General features: G+C 40.3%; 1 protein-coding gene across 2 annotated transcripts in view; it reads right to left on the minus strand.

Moving 5' to 3' along the window:
• Positions 1-23,053, minus strand: part of Trpc4 (transient receptor potential cation channel subfamily C member 4) — a 159,062-nt gene that overhangs the window by 101,994 nt on the left and 34,015 nt on the right. For both annotated transcript variants that reach the window (XM_041659214.1, XM_041659213.1), the window contains exon 2: positions 16,801-17,205. In XM_041659214.1, the coding sequence (XP_041515148.1) occupies positions 16,801-17,178 (378 nt within the window). In that variant the 5' untranslated portion in view covers positions 17,179-17,205. The remainder of the gene's footprint in view (positions 1-16,800; positions 17,206-23,053) is intronic.

Here is a 23,053-nt window from a genome sequence, read left to right on the forward strand (position 1 = left end):
CCCAGAGCATGCAGGTCTTTGTGATGAACTGCTATGCCCGTGTTCAAAATAATAAGCTTGAATATCCTCTGTCTGTATAGGTACTGTAAGTTACAGTGAAGGAGAATCGATTAAATGACCTTTAACAAGATGTTAACAAGCTGAGTTTAAATGTAACTTCCTAGGAATTAGCAATTACACACAGACTCTGGCCTATTATTTGAGTTTCCACTTATCTTGACTGTGTTTTGCCATCTCCTTTTTGAAACTCCCTGCCCCTTAGCCATCCATGACGATTCTTTATCAGGCTGGTAGTGTGTGGGCATAGGTATTGTTCCACTAATTGCAGCTTGTAGAATGCTACGTAAAGGAACCACCTGTTAACTCTTCGCTTTTCTCATCAGCAAAATGCTGAGTATAGTCTTGACTTTCGATTCTTTTAGGGACTAGAGTCAAATTTAGACAGATAAGCATTTTGTGCATAGGATTTTCATAAAGTCTAGCCTGTTCTCAGGATTGTAGTTGGTATCTTTACCATCACTGTCATTTCTGTGGTAGCTCTCTTAGTCTCACCAGATGATATGACTCCATCATATCATGTCGTATCATATCATATCATCATATCATAGGAGCGTGTTCCTTCTAAGGATCAATAAACCCATGTCTTTATTTTGCACACATGTGTTCTCCACACAGCGTTAGCTGTCCTGCTTGCATTAATTGTGGTTTGTATGGGCGAAGTTCCATCCTTCCAACCACTCACTAACTGCAAGGTGCAGTTGGGGCTCTTGTCACTCATTCTGTCAGCTTTCAGGCATCTAGCAATGAGACAACGTCCTTGTCTTCATTCAGAGAAATAATAAAGACACCATCCCTGAGTAAACAAGTTGAGGGATGTATTAAGAATGGAAGAACGTCGAATTATAGGGTTCACAAAGAAAGCCACAGTGGAGGAAGAAGAAAGGAAACATAGAAGAGAGATTAATTACCCCTTTTATTGACAAAGGGAAATGAGGCTGGGACGTTGAAGAATGAGAGGGTCAAGCAATGCTGCGACTACGGGAAGAACACTCTTGGAAGAGGGGACGGTGGCTGTAAATATGGAGAATTAATCCACTGAATAGCAGGACAGTTTGTGGTGGAAGGGTGCAGACGCCAGCACTGGGAGAAAGTAGGTAATGACACACACGCAATGTGACTCATTTTCAGAGCTGTGGCTGTTACTTCATGGAGAACTGAAAAGGCACTGGGACAGTTTGAGCAGAGAGACAACCTGACATGGGCACCCAACGCAGAACCGATCTAGTGTTTGCATTAGAACGGACTAAAGGGATGCAGGACACTAAAGAGGAGGAAGGCGGTCATCAAGGGAAGAGAAAAATCACAGTGGAGAACTTGACAGGTGGGGTGGAACTGGATAGGTTACCAAAGTAAAGCCATTGGGATTTGGTAATTGAATATTATGGGATGTGAAATTGAAATTCCACACAGAGAGATCAAGGATGACAGAATACCCAGACCTGAGCAGAGCACAGGCTAACTTCTTGTGAGCATTCTCAGAGCAGAGGTCTAGAGACACAAAGGAGTTCACGTTATAGTCTTTTCACGTTAGTCTTGAAATGACACGCGCACCTCCACATCTGACAGTTATCGACATACAAGTAGTATTTAAAGCCATGAGCCTGAATGCCATTTTGCAAGCGAGAAGTGAGCGCTGGGAGAAAAATAGTAGTTAGAGGTTTGAACTCGCTGACATTTCAAAATTTAGATTTCGAGAAGATGAGCAAGGAGCTGTAAAGGGTATTGAGAAAACAGACCGCCGAGCTGACGACCGTGCGGTGTGAGATGCAGGATGCTGAGAACGGTACAGCGGAACAAGGACGTGAAGCACCTCTAAACAACCAATGCTATTAATACGAGCAAAGATGAGAGCTATTATGTGAGGGAGTAGGAAACATGTCTCACGGTCTTGCTGCATGTCTGGGAGAAGAGGGAAAAAGAGCTAATCATGAAGACAAGTGGGAACCACACATACTCACTCGCAATGAATCATCATGCCTACAGAACCAAACATAGTCCAGATGGCTGCATACCTTTGTGCAGCCTTCTCTGGATTCCTGGTTACAAGACAGAGAGGGTGGAGACTGGGATTTTGCCAGATAATATTATAAAGGGAGTGTGTCCACAAACTATCTGTTACTGTACCGAAAACTTGGGATAATCGGCGTAAAAAGACAAAGGGTTGCCTTTGGCTCGGGTTTAGAAGATTCAGTCCATGACAGATTTCTTGATGCTTGGGTCTGTGGGGCACATCACGACTGTCTTAGAGGCTCACTTACCTTACAGTATATTACCCGTGACATAGCTCCTCTCATTGACTCCGTATATTAAAGGTCCTGCCCTTCCCACTAGTGCCATGAGAACATGCCTAGACCTTGAACACATGTTTCAGATACACGCTACAGTCAGGCATGAGGGAAAGCGTGGGTGCTGATGAGAGGCCACGGTGATGAGCCACTGAGTCTGTGAAGCCACCAGCAAGTGGAAAGTGGTGGAGTGTGAGTTCTAGAGAAAAAGGAAGAGGGACAAAATCATGAGCCTACATAATTCTGCCAATAGTCAATGTCAGTTCTGTGTAGGGACCTGGGAGTGTGGTGAAGTCCAGGATGGTATTTGGCAAGCAAAGCAAAGTGTAACTGGGGCAGAGTGTTAGGAAAAGATGAGTGAAGTGACGGGGAGAGGTGATGAAGACCATGCCAAGTGAGTGACAGGCGCTTGGCAAGAGATGCTCAGACTTCAGATGAGCAACCACCTTCGATAACAAATAAGGGGAAGAAAATGACAATACCTAATAACTCCAGATATGATCAAGATGCATAAGCAGAAGAAACCGCTGAGATAAACATGAAAGACATAAGAAATTAAATAAAGCTAGGGTAGAAAATTACCTGGACTAGAAACAGGCAGTCAAACACAACAGGTATTCACAAACTCAGAGACAGGACTAGACAATTTCTTAAGGAGGTGCAACAAGAAAAACTTGTTGTGGGGTGTTATAGGCAGGAGGGCAAAACTACAAGGAAAGAAACTATATTCAAAGCTGCAAGGGGTTGAAGAGACAGCTCCACTGTCCTCAGAACCCACATTAACAAAATAAAGGCATGGTGACCTACATTTGTAAGCCCAGTACTGGAGAGGTAGGAAAAAGTGCATCCCTGGGACTAGCTGACCATTGACCTATCCTAATTGCAGAACACCAGGTCAATCAAAAAGTAAATAAATAAAATAAGAGGAAGGTAACTGAGGAATGACATCGAAGGGTTACCTTTTGGGTACACCGTGCATGGATATCCACATTCATGCACTCAAATGAACATATACCTAAAAATAAACATCATGCATACAGATCACACATGCATGTGTATATGCATTACACACACACACACATACACACACACACACACACACACACACACACCACAAAGACTATAAGTGGAAAGTATCAAGTTACTAAGTCACTAACATAAGCACAATTACCAATATAGGGTCAGTCAAAAATTCAAACCCAGAAAGTAAATTAACAGTCAACTAAGATGGTGATAGCCTACAAAGCTATCTTTTTTTTTTAATTGACAGGGAAATTCAAGTGAAGCTCATGACCGCCAAACAGCATAGTGAAGTCCTAATATTAATATACAGAAAATAATGATAGTGCCAATCACAAGGGGCCAGGAAAGAAAAATCTAGGACAAATGAAAGGGATAGCAAAGAGTAATCCATCAGTTCTAACAAGCCAACCAAGTCTGATACTAACAGGAAAGAAAGTAAAGAATGGTAGTCTAAGCCACCAGAAAACAAAGTCAACAAGAATTAGCAAATATGTGTCAATAATAAACTCAAGTGTAAATGCCTCAACTCACTAATAGAAAGACCCACAATATCTGACTGCATTATAAAACTGTATCCAACCGTGGGTTGTCTCTAAGAATTAGACCCACTGGTAGAGACATCCGCAAATTGGAAGTTCAAGAATGGATTCAATCTTAGAAATGAACAAAACTCAAACATAAACCACTTTAGCTATTCTGATAGCCGGTTTTGTAGATTTTGAGTCATAATTATTATCAAGAGATTGCAAAGGCTATTAATAAAAAGAGCCATTCATCAGGAAGATAAAACAATTATGAAAACATAGGCACCAAGCATTAGTGCTTCAAATTTCATAAAACAATAATAGACATAAAATTTCAAATTATCCTCATACAACAAGAGTGGATGATTTCACTGTACCCTGTTCTCCTCTTTCAATAGAGCATTCAAAATAAAAAATAAACCAAGAAATGTCAGAGTTATACAACACCACAGAGCAAATGGACCCAACAGATATCTGTAGAATATCACATCTAAAAGAAACAAGATAAATACTTCTCACTGTATACAAAGGAAATCCAGAAAATAATCGGTACTTACCTAGACACATATGACCTACCAAAATTAAATCAAGCATATAGAAATAATATAAATAACGACAAAAATTAAAGTATAGTTGGAATTTTCTTTGGGCCACCAACCAGCTCCCAAATAAAGACACAGAGACTCATTATTAATTATAAATATTTGGCTTTAGCTTGGCCTTGCCCTACTACCTCTTTTAAGCTACTTTAATGTGTTTCTATTCATTTACATTTTGCTTCGGGGCTTTTTACCTTTCTTTCATTCTGTATGCCCTACTTCCTTGTTTCTTCTGTGTCTGGTTGATGGGCTCCTGGCATCTCGTTGGTGTCTCTTTTTCCTCCTTCCCTTTCTTTCTTCTTTGAGCATAATTCCTCTTTCTATTTATTCCCTCTGCCAGGAAGCCCTGCCTATACCTCCTCTCTCACTATTGGCCTTTCAGCTTTTTATTAGACCAATCAGGTGCCTTAGGCAGGCAAGATAAAACAGGAACACATCTTTACATAATTAAATAAATGCAATACATATTTACATAGTTTTTTTTTTTTTTTTGGTTTTTCGAGACAGGGTTTCTCTGTGGCTTTGGAGCCTGTCCTGGAACTAGCTCTGTAGACCAGGCTGGTCTCGAACTCACAGAGATCCGCCTGCCTCTGCCTCCCGAGTGCTGGGATTAAGCCACCACCATCGCCCGGCTTCATATTTACATAGTTAAACAATTATTCCATAACATTAAAGCAGTGATAAAAAGTTTCCCAATAAAGAAAGACTCATGAGCAGATGAACTCAACACTGAATTGTTGTAAGCATATCAAGAAGAGCCAGTGCTCCTCAAACTGTCCCATAAAACACAAAGGAACAGAACTTTACCAAGCTCATTCTACAAAATCGGCATTACCCTGAAATGGAAAATGGAAAAGACCATAACTAGAAATGGAAAAGACCAAACAATGAAAACTATAAGTGAATTTCCTTGACAAATATATGTGTAAATTTTCACAATATAATTCCTCAAATTTAAAGAACACCATTGATAAGAACCTACATCATCATCAACTTGGTTTCATTTGAGGAATTCAAGATTGGTTCAATATATATAAAAAATGATAATTTAGGATAAAAATTCAGGATAAAAATAAAGTTAAGGACAGAAATCAATGGTCATTTTTATCAATGCAGAAAAGACAGAACAAAATTCAATGCTTGTTAAAGATAAAAATGCTAAAGAAACTAGGAGTAGAAAAAACATACCTCAATACAACAAAGGTTATAAATGCTAAACCCACAGTCAGTATTATTCCAAACTGTTAAAACCTAAAAGCATTTACTCTAGGTCCTTGTAACAGATTTATTCATTCTTATTTGGTATAATGTTCATGTCTTTTGCTAGAGCAACAAGAGAATAGAATAAAGTAGATTAAAAGATAAAATGGGAAAATCAATTTATTTTTATTTGTAGATGATATAACCCTGTATATTAAATAACCTAAACATTTTACCAGGACACTCTCTGACCTAATAAAGCCTTCAGTAGAGTAACAGGCCATAATATCAATTTATAAAATTAGTATCTTTTATATGTGTGAATAATAAACTCAAATAATGAAATGAATGAAGGGGAAGCTTCCATTTATACCAAGGAAAACCCCAGAAATAGGACTAAGAAGAAAAATATACTGAAGATACTAGAGCATGTGAGGAACTATTTAGGTCATGACTTGGTAGAATGAATATTGTGAAAATGTCTTTGCTGACACAGTTAATCTACAGACTCGATATAATCACCAAGAACATTCTAATTCGATGCCTCACAGAACTAGAACAAATAGTTTCAAAGTTCAAGTGAAAGCAGAACAGATAGCTGAAGCAACCCTTAGTGTAAGTGCAACGCTCAGGATATCACAATACTTGATAATAAAGTAGGCCACAGAACCATGACAACAGCATAAGATGCCACAAAACAGACACAGACCAGTGATGAGGACACAGAAATAGAGCTATATAGTTAGATTTAACTAATTTTTGACAAACTTGTCAAAAGCATGCATTGGACAAGCAACATACTCTTTAGCAAATGTCTCTGAGATCAAAGACCTTAGCATAACACCTGAAAATTCTAAAGGAAAGCAACCCGAGTTGCACACACACACAGGGGTTTCTGATACAGACTTCAAATGCACAGGAGATCATCCCATCCCTACAACTGACTAATGAGATTGAAAGAAATTAAAAAGCTCCTTCTCAGCAAAGGAGACAACCATGACAGTGGAAAGAGTGTACAGAACTGAAAAATCTTTGCCAACTACATCTCAGACAGGGGATCTATATCTAGGATATATAAAGAACTATAAATATTAAACAGCAAAAATCAAATTGTACAATCAATTAGTGCACAATTAACTGTATAGGAAGTTCTCAAGTAAAAGAAATATAGTCAATAGACTTGAAAAGATGTTCAACATACTTGCCCATAGGGCAAATTCAAATTAAAACCACCTTGAGAGTGGATCTCATCAAGAAATCAAATGGTTAAAAAATTCTGACAAAGGCGTTAGGAATGAGAAAGACTAATTCACCGCTGATGGGAATGTGAAATTACGCAGTAGCTAAGAAATTCGGTGTGGAAGTTCCTGAAATGACTGGAAGGACCTCCCATCTCACCCACTATACCATTCTTAGTTATATGCCAAGAAGCCTCAAGTCAATATACCATAGAAATATCTGCTTGCGCACACACACACACACACACACACACACACACACACACACACACACATTGTGAGTTCTCTATTCAAAACAACCAGGAAATGGAACCAGACTGAATACCCATTGATATGAATAGATGAAGACCATGTGGTGCACTCAAACAATAGACTTGCATGTAGTCACAGGGAGTGACAAAATAAAGGTATTTTCAGGGACATGGAGGCAACTGAAGCCACCATTAACCAAAAAATAAAAATAATCCAATATTGCATATTTTATTTCAGCGTGTTAAGCCCGATTCAAAATGATACACTTATGCACACAGAAATGGATGTACAGATAAGGATAATAATTGCCTTTGGCATTTCCTTCACCAAGTATAACTAACTTTTTTGTTTGTTTTTTGGAAAAGGATTCGTTTCTGAGATAAGGGTGTTTGCTTCACTGTGTTGGTGGAGTGCCTCCCCATGAGGAGTACAGAACTAGCTGATGCATTGTGATGCTTTCCATTCCGTGCTAAACAGAATTACTCCGGTCAGTTTTGTCCTATGCATTGTAGATTTCCTTTTCCAAATATTTTCCAACTTACAATTCTATTCTAAATATACAAAGACACACATTCTATAAACTTAGTGTAGAGTGAGTTCGCTTTAGAAAAACACATTTTAAGACCTCTTTTAGGGCTTAGAAATCTTTCCAAATTGTTTTTTCACAATTCATATCTTCTTAATGAGATTTGTGGAAACTGAATGAATCCAGATATACATTCATAACGATTGATAGAGAGATGCCAAGTCCTGTTATCTGAGGTTTCAATGAAACCTCAAAACAAAAATATGGAACAAAATACAATTTATGTTCATTTTTAATGTATATTGCAAAGTTTCTCTATCAAAATCACATAGTCCGAGTCTCTTAAGTTGGTCACAACCGTTACACTGGGGAGCCAGAGAGATGACTCAGCAGTTAAGAGCACTGGCTGCTCTTGCAGAGAACTTGGGTGCCTGGCACCCTCATGGCAGCTCACGAACATCTGTGATTCCAATTCCAGTGGATCTGATGCCCTCTTCTGAACTCCATGAACACTGAACATGTGTGATGCACATATATACATGCGTGCAAAAGGCCCATACACAAAAAAATAAATAAATAAATCTAAAAGTAGCATATCACACTGGATTGTTCTATACAATAGAGGAGAGTCAGTGGCAAGATGTTAGGGACAAAATGTCATGAATCTTCACATCATAATGCTCCGCGATAGAGCAACTCTCTCAACATGGATGCAAAGAGAATGAGACCTTGCTGATGTAATATAGTGATATACTACTGCATACTTTTACCAATAGCTTAATCTCTTTGAAGAAATGCATGATAAATATAGACTGTTCACTCAAAAAATTTCTCAGTCACAGAAGATATAAAACAGAATGAATAACAATAAAAAACTATGGACCCCTGGCATCCAAAGGTACATCAATGTCTTCTAATGATAAAATGTCTGGAACTCAAATAACAGCATAGATACAGAATGGTCCTAGGATATGGGCCAATTACCTGGCTATAAACTGGCTAACTCGGTATGTGATTGAGTCAGTTACGTTAAATGTGCTTGAGGGGTTAAGGGTGGGGTTGTTGCCTGTGTCTGCCCGCTGGTTGCCATGAATTAAGCCACTTTCTCTTCAGCCCATTTCCACTACTATATACTGCCTCACCACAGGTTCCAAAGCAGCCGAGCCTACCCACCGTGGACAGAAAACTGCTCTCTGAACAGGAGATTGAAAATTTACGGAGAGGAAAAGGTGTGTTTTAACTCAGATGCTTTGCCACAGAGGTGGAGAGCGGAATAACATGGTAGGCTGTATCACTTTCCAGGCGACACACCACAGGGAACAAATGAAGAAATTACAATTTCGTATGGAGTCTTTGCTCGTTCTGCTTGCCCACTTTCTGTCACCCACAAGATGTCTGAGACAGCTTAAAGGGAAGTCTCATCCACAGGAAGGCCCCTCCTTGCTTCAAACCTGTGGTGAGATAATATGCCATGCCAGAAAATGCGGGGTAGAGAAAAGCTGCTCACCTCACGGTGCCCAGAAACAGGGAGTAAACAACAAAAGGTCAGGGTATAGCCATAGTGACCTACCTTCATTCCACCTGACGTGACCCCCTAAAGACAGCACAGGCATTCACATAAGCGAGAGCTGAGGACCCAGCCTTCCACACCCTGACCCTAGGAGAGTGCTTAGGATCCAAACCACATCCTCACCCAGAACACGTCATCTCCTTTAGTGTTTATCTCTTCGCCTTCAGCTATTTCCCTCCCTGTTGATCAGATGTGGTGGATGGTAAGGGGGAAACAGTGAAAACCAGGTATGTATAACTGATGATGCCCCGTGCTCCACCTCTAGGATCTGTCCCAAACCCACTAAGTCATCTATGTTTTTAGGGGAAGGATTTTCATTTGTTATTTTTATTATGAAGGTATATGCAAGGAACACAGCAGTTCATGTTTTCATTGAAACACTTGAGGTGTACAGAAAAGGCCAGTGTTAAAGGGGGCAGGGCTTTAACCCCAACTTAACAAAGGCAAATGAGGGGAAAGTTCTGTGTTGCCTTGTAGAAAAATCCTCCTCCAGCAAGATGGCAGTGTCTGTCCCTGCAGAGGCTCAGCCATCAAGGATCAGCTCAGAAACAAGCTGCTGGCAGAAGCCCTGCCTTCCACCGGAGCACTGATGTATGCTGGGCCTGACATTCATCTCCCACACTCCCGCTAATGTGCCGTTCTCACCTCCCTCTTCCAGCAATTCCTCAGTATGCCAGCAGCGTCTCCTTTGTGACTGTCAGCCTCTCCTGCAACCGTCTAGGAGGAAATCGGGCAAGTTCCGTGAATCCCGAGATTTTAACGTTATCGAGATACGCCAGGAGCCTCTGACTGAATAGTTCTGCAGAGCCACGGTGCTCAAGATTACTAGGTTTTATTTCCAGGCTGTGGCATGCTCTCAATTGCTGAGGCAGCGTATGAGATGACCAAAGAAGGACTTTAATAAAGCCAGTGCAAGCAATCAAACCTGCACTCGGCTCCCTCTCTGCATATCCCTAACAGTCAAACGCTGACCTCTGACCCGGACTTTCTCCACTTTAGTACCCATGTCCCTGCATTTGTTCCTAGTTTGTTGACCTCTACTACTTAACAGAGACTGCCTTGGATAAGTGTTCCATGAAGTTTGTATGGCTCCCGTAAGAGCCAGTAAAAATGAACCCTTAATTCAATGCTGTCATTCAGGAAGCTGAAAAAGGGGCCAGTTAAGTCCAGTTGGCCTTCTGTGTCAGTAGATCCAGCCAACCGCTATGGATTGAAAACAGTTGCAAAAATTAAAAACGATCTCCGAATTGAATATAGTTTTTTTTCTTGATTTTCTCCAGACAATCCAAGAATTTATTAGACATGAAAATTACAGTAAGCATGGAAACTCGGGTTTCTGTTTCAGCAGCACTCGCCTGACATACTGACCTGCAAAGAAATAAGTTCCTCTGGGCTCACAAGTTGGGAGAGCCAGTGGCTGCACTCATTTGGAGCTGGGGTGATGGCACAGCATGATGTCATGATAGGAGCGTGCATATACCCTGGGGTTAGCCATTCCTCTCACCCAGAGCCAGGGAGAGAGCAGAAGAGGAAGGGTGTGCCCTCAGCAAGCTGAAGACCTGTCACAGGGCTCCATCTCACAGTTCCCTCCACCCCCAGATAGCTGTACAAGCTGAGGACCACACTTTTAACATATAGGTCTTCGGGGAGTTACAGCAAGTATTGTCTGTAACTTACAGATGATTCCCTACATACAGCTTCTATGCAAATATAAACCTCTGTCTATAAGAAACTTGAGCATGCACAGGCTGTGGTCGGTAAGAGAATCCTGACACCAATCCCTTTAGATAACTGTACTTAGCTACTCAGATTGACTCAATCAAGTTAGCCACTCTTAATCAAATGCCAAGGTCCAATTGAAGAGCAGAAGGAAGGAGAAGATGGGCAAGGAAGTCAGGACTACGAGGGGTTGGTATACCCACTGAGACAGTGTGCATGAGCTAATGGGAGCTCACCAAAGCCAGCTGGACTGGGACTGAACAAGCATGTGATCAAATCAGACTCTCTGAATGTGGCTGACAATGGGGGCTGACTGAGAAGCCAATGATAATGGCACTGGGATTTGTCTCTACTGCATGTCCTGCTTTTGGGGATCCTAGTCTGTTTGGATGCACACCTTCCTAGGTCTGGATGGAGTGGGGAGGGCCTTGGACTTCCCACAGGGCAGGGTACCCTGCCCTCTATTAGGACTGGAAGGGGGGGGTGAGTGGGAGAGTGGGAGGGAAATGGGAGGAGGGAAGGAAGTGGAAATTTTGAATGGTATTATTTATAAAGCAATAAAAATTTAAAAAAAAGAAAAATAAATGGCAAAAACAAAAGAACTGTCCATGAAGCTTTCCTTGGAGCTCACATGAGATAACAAGTGGTCACAGATATGTTCTAGATCTGCTGTGGGGCGCCAGTATTAGTTTAAATTTGTTCTGAGGGTGAAGGGATGGCTCAGGGGTTAAGAGCACTTGTTGCTCTGGCAGAGGACCTGGGTTCAATTCTCAGCACCCACAAGGTGGTGCACACAAGCCAGAACTCCAGTTCTAGGGGAAACAATCGCTCTGCAGACACCAGGCACACATGTGCATATATGCAGGCCAGACAGTCACAGACAGAAGAATAAAATCCAGAGTATGAACTCTAAATAATAGTTATGTCTATTTCAGTTCCTTGCGCTTGCTGTTACTATGCACAAGTACGGTTACACTAGTGTTCCCTACTGATAAAACGTAATCGCCATTTTAAGCAAGCCCATGTACATTCTGTAAGGAGCCAAGAAGAAATACCATAACTCAGTTACACAAGAGACAGTGTGAGATCTGTGCAAAGCAAAAGCCAATCAGTCACCTGCTGTCACTTCATTTAAGCGAGAAGAGATTACACACCAAGTAATACATTTGCTGCTATCAACTTTTCTCAGCTTCCAATCTACTCTTCATGAGATAGTTTGAACCTTCTCTTCACTGTGCTTGCTAAGCTCTGGCATGCTCAGAGCTCATAACTGGGCATATCTGTCCAGGGCTTCCAATAAATGATTCAAACAATGCTGATGGGAAACACGGACATCTAAACCTTCATTGATCCAGAAAATGAATCCGTAAAAGACAAAGAAGACAATGAAAATGAGAACACTTCCTGATCAATGTATTTTCAACTGAACTAACTACCCTAGGATCTCACTGCTGAACTAGTCAATAATATCATTCTAACAGGATTTCAAGGGATTAGTGGGAATCTCCTGGAAACCAGGTTAGCACCATATAGTTTAACATCCAACACAGAGAAGTGTGTGTGTTCTACCAGTTTCAGCATCCCCTAAGCCACAGCTTCCCTTAGTCTTAGGTCAAGACAAGCAGGAGCCTCTTCTGGGAACTTCTTAGAAGTGTAAATTTCAGAGCGACATTTCAAAGTTGTTGCTGTGTCAGAAACCAGAGGTGGAACCCCCAGCATCCCTCAGGCCCTCCCTGTGATTCTGAGGATGCTGAAGTCAAAGAACCACTGGTGTGAATGAAGCGTGGGAAAGCCCGCTCGGCTTCCCGATGGAGCTATACTGGGGCAAAAGTCACTGTCATTGATCTGGCCTCTGAAGACATCTATAAGGAATGTCAGCTGGAAACAGTTCAAAGCTAACTAACCAATTAACTGAGAAGACTGAGAAATCATCCCTGGCCACTGTCTTTAGGGAAGTGAGGTTCTCAGAAGGGTAGAGAAAAGTTCAGAAAACCAAAACGTACCCAAGGAGATGAGTGTAAGGTTGCTAGCAAGAGGGCTGTCCCAGTGAGAGTACACAGTGTACCATCTTCTCACAGAGGTCGAGAATCATAGGCTAGGTGTGCTCTCTCACTGTACCCCAAAAAATCAACTATTGTTCTTTTCATCATTATGCCAATGATTTAAAAAAGCTTGACATGCCAAAACCCAATTTATGAAGAGCGACATTTAATACAGAAGGAGTTACATGGCTATCTTCCACTCAACTAGGAAAATTAAACCTTTTCATTAAAAGCCACACTGAGAAATGTTACTTGATATGCTAAAGACACATAAATATATCAGTGAAGACTAAAAGTAAAAGGTGAAAAGCTACATTAGGAGCTACAGAGATACGAGTCATTTATTTACTTTACTGTCCTTATTTTTTAATCTATCTACTTATCCAGTTCCATTTGACCTCCAAATTTAATTAACTCTGAGTTATCAATATCCGTTAAAAGCTAAATATATCCAATCTGGTCCCCTAGGCCTTTTTCTCATAGAGTCTACTTCAGCCAATGCGCTCTCATATAATTTCCCAAGGTATTAAACCAAACACCCCTATTCTTTCCTTTATAGCTGCCTCCTGCCCTCACACCCCCGACCCTGTAACAGAGTGTGTTCATCAAATTTAGTTATTTTAACTTCATAAAGATTATAGAATTTTTTCCCGCTACCTTTTCTGTTGTGACCACCTTTATTCTTAATTCCATAGTGGATTTTTTCCTTTTCTTTCTTCAGAACTAGAGCTTAACACTCTTGAGACTAGGAACGCTCCCTGTTTTTGGGCTCCACACAAGGCCTAGCAGGCTGAGGCAGAAATTGCTCCCTGACGAGTGTAATTAAGAAGTACCCCAATTCATTTGATGTCTCCCAGCACTGATGATTTTAGCATGCCACCAAACACTGGGTCTTTTCCAGAGGAAAACAAATGTAGCCCATGACAAATTTGTAAAATAATAATATATCTATAAGGCACAACGTATTTCAGGATCTTAATTTTAGTGGTTTTATATTAGAACCACATCTTGGCCTTCACTTCAAATTACATTTATTAAACCTACTAGATTATTACTGTCTTTGTGTTTAATAAACCAGAGACCTCACATTAGTATTGGTGTATGTCAAAATATTTCAGGATGAATATGTAACTATACATCTAGAATTGGCTGTATTACCCCAACACACAAGCTAATTTCAATAAATTTACTTAAAAAGTTAAACTTTATTTGGGGGGGGGGAAGTCCAGTTAAAAATATACTTGTTTCCCACTCACATGATGTATGGAAAACTGACATTCCAAGAGATGTTGTGTGTATCTAAAAGATGTATTATATAATGAAATAACCCATGCACAGCCAAACACTAACAATCAACAAGGCTCTCAACACATTATTTATGGACTTTTATGGATTAACTTTATACATTCAATACATTCAAGCTGCCGACGCCTCATTTCCATGTGGAGCACCCCAGGAACTCTGAGGTAGCCTAGTTCTTCAGAAATGATCAAGTTCAAATCAAAAAGGGCAGTGTTCCTTTATTATCCTTCCCCGGGGTGGAATTCTAAAACGCACAAATAGAAAAGGAATTCTTGGCCAGAAGACTCATGTGATAGACATCTTCCAGAAACACGCAGCCTGGGAAGCGTCAGCACCCTGGCAGACTGCAAACCTTTACTACTTTCTATTAATAATCTGGGTCCAAGTGCCTGTAAGGAGCCAGGACCTACTTGTGAGATGAGGACTTAGCTCAAAAGTTGAACATTTTCCAACAAACACTCTCATAATAGCAGGTACCTTCTCCAGACACCAGATTTCTCTGGTTAGCACAAATGTCATTGTCTAAAGGAACACTGGAGAACTCTCTACAAAGCAGAATTGATGAGTTCCTTCAGTAACACATGAAAATCACATTAACTGGCTATTTTGTTCCAGAGACTTCTCGGCTACTGATGGTCTACATGGAAGACCTAACCCCTGGCCCCTGGCTACCTACATGAAGTTAAACAAGAAGAAATATAGTATCTTACTACTAAACATGTAAATGCTTTAGGGGTATGATGACAGACATAAATTTAAAGACGAAAGTTGACTTAGGGGTAGCAGCTTGGGTCTTCAATGTCCCCTAGAAGCTCCTGTATTGAAGCCTTGGTCCCAGGGCAGTGTTAAAAGGCAGAGCTTTCAGGAAGCGATTGAGGTCTTTCTCCTCATGAATACATTATGTCTAGATTGGTGGGCTATGTCATTACTGAGAAATGACAGAAACTCTTGCAAGGAGGACCCAGGAAGAGGAAAGAGATCCTGGAAGCTGTGCCCTTGAAGGGTGTAGGTTTTCTCTGACCCATCTGTCCTTTCTCTGGGGTCTTGTGAGGAGGTGAGCAGATCTCTCTGTCATATCTTCTCCACCATGTTGTTCTGTCTCACAGCACAGCCCACAGCGAGAAAACAATGCAACTGCGAGCTGTAATTTCTGAAACCTTTGCTCCCCTGAGCTGGTTACCCTTCAAAGCCATGTCACAACGATGCAGCTCTAACAGTAAGAGCTTACAGTAAGACTTTAGCTTACGCACATTAAACCAGATTCTTCCATTTTCCATTGGGGTGTTTGAAACCCCTTAGTGGTGAAACCCTGGGATCTAACAGTGAGCTTGTCTCTAGGTGTGGCTGTGTCTTGTATGCCCCAAAGTAGGTTATCTCAAGTTTCCAAGGGTCAATGATCCTATCCATGAAGTTTAACAGTGTAACAAGATGACCCACAACTGTATCTGAAACAAACAACAACCAAAATGGCAAAGCAATAAGCGGAGAACTATGATTCCTTAGAGGATTAGTTTATCAATATTTTGATTCAGGGAAGAAGCAGGAGTGAATGAGGATGAGATTTGAGAATGCACCATGAGAAACAAGGTATCTCAAAACTCAAAGAGATGCTCAGCTACAGTTGTCAACCCATCAACTGTGAAGATATTGATAAAAGTGCTTCAGAGAAGCAAATACAAGAGTAGACAGAGCACAGACGGGCTATGAGACTCCACACACACTGTCAATATTCAGACACAGAAAACCTTGTGTTGTCAAAAGGGCAGAAGTTGCTAGAACTATTTAGATGCATCTTTGAAAGATTTTGGGAGCCATGGTAGCATCTGCAATTAATCCACCATTAGCCTTGATGCAGGGAAGTCAAGGGGTCAAGGTCTAGGAAACAAGATCAAACAGGCCTTTCTGGCACAGCAGTGGGCAGCGACAAAGCAAAAGATCCAGACAGATGAAAACATCCCTTTTTTGTTCCCATCTATCGTCGCTCTGTTTCTATAGTGATAAACACGCGGAAAGTAAGCATAACCGTCTGCGCTGTACCTACATTCATCTCTTCTCAGAGCAAGAAAGCGTTGCTACCCTTCTGCCATTAATAAATGTCTTGTCCTACAGGCAGAACTGAGCTTCTTTCTAGCAATTACTTCTTCTTCTTTAAGGATGAATTTACAAAGAAGCCTTGAGAGTGTATTAACAGACAATATCAAGTTTAGATGGGGGTATCCACTTTTCCGGAAGACGCGGAGACCCACAACAGGCAAGGAGGTTAAACAGAAAAATAATCTAGCAAATTACAGTTTGATAGCCCAAATTCTTGAAATGAAATGAAAGACCAAAAGGAAAACCACACACACACACACACACACACACACACACAGACACAGACACACACACATTCAGGGTGTTTGCAAATCTAAAATGCCTTTCTATAGGCATAATAACCAGATACACCACTTTCAAGCCCACCTGCTTCTCTCCACTTGGCTTTTTGTGGTTCAGCAGCAACTCCACGGCCCCCACCACCTCTTTCCGGATAGCATGAAGCAGCGCATCGCCAACGTAGACGTTGAAACTCAGCAACAGTTCAATCAGCTCCAGGTTCTCATTCTCAATGGCGATGAGAAGAGCAGTCCTCCCAAGGGGGTCGATGCAGTTGATGTTGATCTTAAAGTAAATCTCAGCTTCCTCGAGAGACTTCTTGACACTCGCATAGTCCCCCTTCTCCACTGCATTCAAGTAGGCTTTTTCAGAGGGTGAGAGTTCAGACTCTGCCCTGACAATCCTCAGGGGGATGCGGTCTCTGTAGGGGGCGTTGACATTTCTTTTGTAATAGAACTGAGCCATGCTTCAGGCCATGCTAGTCCGTCATCTCTGGAAAACACACAGAGGAAGCAAACTGTGAGCATCAAGATGCATCCAAGGCATCACACACGCTGTCAGACACAATCATCCATGACAATAGTGTCCCCACTGATGGATGGTGCCTCTCCTAGAAAGCAGAAGTTAACACTTCTTTTTTTTAAAAAAAATGTCACTGTGTGTATGCATGTGTGCACCTGTGAGAGTGAATGCATGTGCACCACACACGTGCAGATGTTCACAGAGGGCAGAAGAGGGCATCAGATTCTCTGGAACTACAGGCTCTTAGGAGCTGCCATGTGGGTGCTAGAAACTAAACTTGGGTCTTCTTCAAGAGCAGTCGGTTCTCTTAACCACAGAATCATCTCTCCAAGCCCAACAACCTCTAATCTAAAAAGAGAAAGTTATCCCAAAATTTTAAAGTAACATTTAGCAGAGATTTCAGGCGGAGACTTTGAGAAATTACCTGCAACTATATGTATAAATATACATATATATATATTCACATATACATGTATATATGTATGTATGTATGTATGTATGTATGTATGTGCCTGTTCACACAAGTGCAAAATACTTTAAAAATCAGCAGTCATCCCTTTGGGTTCCCTTCAGGAGCATTCAAATGTATTACTCACAATGAATTCTGCAGATCATGAAGCTGCTGCTATGGTTGTAGAGAGTCATTGTGTTAGACAAAAGTCTCCTCATTTATCATGTAGTCGTTCTTAACACTAATAAGTACTCACATCAATGTTAGTGTGCATAACTGGAACTACTGTCAGTGAGATAACACTGAGTCTAGTGAATACAACTTTATTTTTCTGTTTGTGAGCAAGTTCAGTAAAGGAGAGAGACATGGGTGACATTAATTATCGAGATGAGACTGTGCGAGTCAACATGGAAAAAAAGAGACAAAACAGAAAGAAGGTACTATGAAAATGTATTTTTCAATTCTACCCCTTCTATGAGATGAATGCAGAGATAGGTTCATTTGAAAATTTACTTTTATTTGGAATTCATAGTGAAGATATAGCGGAAGCTGACAAAGTGAATTTAAAATACTCAACTGGAAAAAGCCACTGGAAGCAGTTACTGTATCAGCACAACCCTGGTCTCAGGAAAACGAATTCTATTAGACATATAAGTTCTTTTGTTGTTTTGGTTTGGTTTTTCGAGACAGGGTTTCTCTGTGTGACAGTCTACTCTAGCTTTCCTGGAACTTGCCCTGTAGACCAGGCTGGCCTCAAACTCACCGAGTTCTGCCTGCCTCTGCTTCCCATTTCTGAGATTAAACCTGCCCTTTAAACACCGCCCTTCTTACACATAAATTCTTTACTGAAGTTTTCTGCATCTCATACCTGTTATTTTATCTTCTGAAGACATATGTCTTTATATATAGTATAAAATTAAAATAAGGGGGTCATTTGAACCATTTGCATATTCCTATTCATTAGTGTTTGTAGGTTAATCAGTGTATGAGTAAATTAATCTGATTTGAATATCAGTGCTTTAACTGTAGATTAAACAGACTTTGCACTTACAAATAGGACCATATTTTTAGAAATTTATTTTTGTATTTTTAGTTCTACATGTATATGTGTTTTATGAGCAAAGACTGCTTGTTTGTTTTGTGGCTGCCCAGACCTGAATAATCACACAGAAACTATATTAATTATAACACTGCTTGGCCTATTAGCTCAGGCTTCTTATTAACCAACTCTTACATCTTAAATTAATCAATTTCTATTAATCTGTGTTTGGTACAAGGCTGTGGCTTACTGGTAAGAGTACGGTGTCTGTCTTTTTTGGCAGTTACATGGTGTCTCCTTGACTCTGCCTACTCTATATATCTCTGTTCAGATTTCCCGCCTGGCTTTACTCTGCTAAGCCATTGGCCAAAACGGCTTTATTCATCAACCAATAAAAGCAACACATATAGAAGGACATCGCACACCATATGTGTGTATATCCTCATTTTGAGGATCTGAGCTTGAAACACCATTTTGCACTAGTGTCCCTATTAAAATCTTTGTCTTTAAGGGAGGGGTGAGCCATTACCTAGGGGCCTGTTTCGGAGCCTGAAGTTTGTATCCAAAAAAACTTAGGATCAATGTCACAGACCTCACACGCTAGATCCTCCTGGACCAGTCTGCATGTGTCCTATTGGTGACAATCAGCATTTCTGTTCTATTTCCATGGTGTGCAAACTTCTGTTATTGTAACCTGTTCTTATGTTCTTGGGTCTAATGTTCCTTACAAAATCATATATTTTTGCTAAAAAAGTAAACACAGGTGAAATTAAACTACAAGTAAATTAAACACACGTATGTCACATGGAAAATCTGTAGAAATAATAATTCATCAAGATTTGGAACTGGTCAAAGGAATGGTAAACAACGCCATTCCATTTCTTCTTCTTAATACTACTAATAATGCCATAAATAAAAACGAGGACCTATGTTTTACTTCCCATTTACAAAATACAAATAAGATGCCAGTGGAAAGAACATTAGGTGTTGGAGAACTGGGAGAAAGAAGGGAGGCAGAAGAAGAGAAATTACTTTTAAATAAAATTTGTTTCATTGAATCCAGTTAACTTCCACAAACAGAACCCATTCAAGTGCATTTTAAAGTGATGCTATCCTGAGAGAAAGATACCGTATTTCAGAGATAAAGTGAGTGAAAGACATCTAAGAAAACCTGTTTATGTGTCCATAGCAGAGGAAACCAAAGTAGAACAAAGAATACATAAGAAGATAAGAATCAAACTGAGTGCCTTGAAAGGTCTCTATCATCTTTCAAACTCTTGCATTTTAAAAAAGTATATATAATAGCTTTCATGAAATGTTCTGGACATATTTGAAAGACAATTAAAGTTTATATACACTAGATAAAATCCAAATATTTATGGAGGGGTACTGAAACCTGGAAGTAGAAGCACAACTCTGCCGCTAAAACCTTCAAGAACATGGAAAGGATGCGCCACCATAGCACTAAACTTGGCCTTGTTGTTGCTGGAGGATGCATTGTGTGCATGCAGGAGAAGGGGAGGCAGCAGATAAGGCTGATGGGTTCCTGGGAAAACACACTTATCAGCACCTGCAGACCTGCCACTCAAGGATCGGAAGAGCAGGGTGCTGAGAGCAGAAAATACCTTGACCAAAAATGTTGATAAAAGCCTGGTACAGTCCTACATCTTTGTGATGAGCTTCCTGGAGCAAAATAAAAAATCTCCCCCTCATGATTACAGAATTTTGAGGTCCCCTCCCCTTTTTAATGTCCCTTTATAAATAAAACAATTCTTCATCATGTCAGGTTTCAAAGAAGTAGATAGCAGATGAGGATTAACAGGTAAGAACTTAAAACCTGCAATATAACTTTAGACAGAACCTAAAATTCATTTTTCTTAAGTAGGTTAGGAGATTTAAGGGCAAAATAGAGACAGCTGGGATTTGACATCAACCTGAAAAGAATTTACAACCATCATTAAACAGCATAAATGTGCACAAGGAAACAAATTCTGGATATTCATGGTTCTGAATGCATATTCCCTGAGGATCTGCATCGTTCCGCAGGGTCATGAATGGGGAATGTGGGTTTCAAATAAGACTAAGGAAATGCATAGATATCTCCATTTTCAATAAATATTGGAAAGGGTACATGAATATTCGCCATCTAGATACATGTTTGCGCATGGGATCCCATGCTGTGAGAACTCCAGCTTGAGTCCATGGGGACGAGCTACTACACATACTTAGGAACTTGGTATGAAATAGCAACAGCAATAAAAAAAAAACCACTTTACTAACTAAAATATTATGACACCCTAGGATTTAGAGAGAAATAAAGATTATACTTATTTTTAAATACGAAGACTCTTAGGATTTAATAGGGACCCACCTTGAAGCCAAAAATTGGATGCAATTTTATTACATGCACGGAGAAACATGGCCCGAAATGACAGTTATTTTAGTTGGCTCTTTAACCTAGGGATGTATTTCAAAAATATATGCAACAAAAGTTAGAACGCTCAGAGTTAAAACACACGCAGCAATTTCTCTTTTTCCTCAAGTTACCAAGCTCTTCTCTCTTGCATTACTCCAGCAATAAATCCTGCTGGTTCCATGCATTTTCCTTTTTGTAAATCCTCCCCTTCTTCGCACCCTGCGGCATTGCATGCTGGACCACACTTCTCTAATGCTCCATCTTCTTCATCAACATGACCTCTCCCACTGGGCTCTCCTCTCTTTGGACAAAGTTAAATGTTGATGTTGCCAACGCTGTTCTTCCCTCTGTGAATCCCCTTATTCTTATCCCATACCACTAACTTAAAAATTTCCAGGAACTTTAAACTGATGCTATAAAAGACACTATAAAATCTACACTACCATGCCACAACTGTCCATTATTTTCTGGACCTGGGTTGCCCAGTGGGTGGCCAGTAGTCTGTCATTTGTAGCCTTCTGCTTGTCAATTATAGTAAATGGCTTTAAGAGTCATTCGTTCTCATTGGGCACGTGTCAACTCTCGGTAGCATCCCTTCTCTGTCATGTAAGCTTGCTTTATTACGTTATCTCCTTGTCACCTTTTAGATGGACCTTACTAGTAATCTCACTGATGCCCGCAATATCACAGGCCTACTCTGCCTAAGATGCCTATGTGACTATATTATTCTACCACTGATAATCTCTGAAGGTAGACTTCATTACAAAAAAGCCCTAATTTATGATAGTCGCCCCCTTGGCCCAGTTTTGAAGATTGTCCACTGTAAACCCTATTATTGTACTAACAAGAATGCCAAACTATTTGGCTACTGTGACCCATGCTGCTTTTCCTAAGGCAACCATCGTACTTCCCTTTGAGCCCCTTGCAACTTCTGCCAAGTTAGAAAACATTAACCAGAGTAGCTCAGCCTCTGAGAATTGTCCTTTCTCTCTCTTCAAGCAGGACAATGTGGTCCTCTCTTTGAAAGTGTGCTTCACATTCAAAGGGGTCCCTGAGACTTAGGACTGTCCCAGCTGAGGAGCATACAGATGACCCATAGCTTTGCGTCAGTGCCCATTTGTTGAATCAATAGCCTGCCTGGTATGGTTTTAAAGCTATCCTTCTGCCATTTTAAATAGTGGAATGTAATTAAACGGTCAAATGACTTTAACCATGTGCCCACAGCTGGTTTAGCACTGTCAGGCAACGGCTAGAAAGCAGTCTGCACAAAACATTTTCTTTTTTTTTATGTATTGTTCTTCTTTGCATATTTTACTCCCAAGCCCTTATTAGTTAGATTCAGAATTATAATTGTGACACATAAATTAAGATGTGTGTAATTCTTAAATCTGGAAGATTCAACTCATCTCAATGACCTAATCTCATCAAGAGGGAATCAGAATTTTGTCATTTGTTGGTCCTGGAAGAGGAATATGAGGACAGAGGGAGAAAGACAAAATATTTTTATATTTATTTATTAAATAATAATATATTTAAATAATTTATTTATTATTTATTCTATATCACATATAGAAATACAATTAATGTACCAAATAATAGGAAACTAAGACATGTGTGTTAGTCTCTAAAAATAATACAAGAAGATAAGAGAAAAACTTTGGGAATAAGAAATCATTAAGAAGTAATTAAATTGAAAGAAAGAAATGATTAATTCTACCATGGAGAACAGAGCAAATCAGGGATTGGGTCTTGGAAGTCTCCCAGTTTGTAAGAAATGGAAGTTAATGGGACATGAGGTAAGAAATCAAGTGACAACTTGTACAGAGGGGGAGGCAGAAGGAAAAACTGAAAAAAATGGAGAGTATTTGGCGTACTAATGGCAGATATTTTCATAATTATTACAACGGTTACT

This window comes from Microtus oregoni, unplaced genomic scaffold, assembly GCF_018167655.1.
Source record: "Microtus oregoni isolate MIOR12 unplaced genomic scaffold, Mior012 000010F_ref0000083, whole genome shotgun sequence".
Taxonomy (NCBI): Eukaryota; Metazoa; Chordata; class Mammalia; order Rodentia; family Cricetidae; genus Microtus; species Microtus oregoni.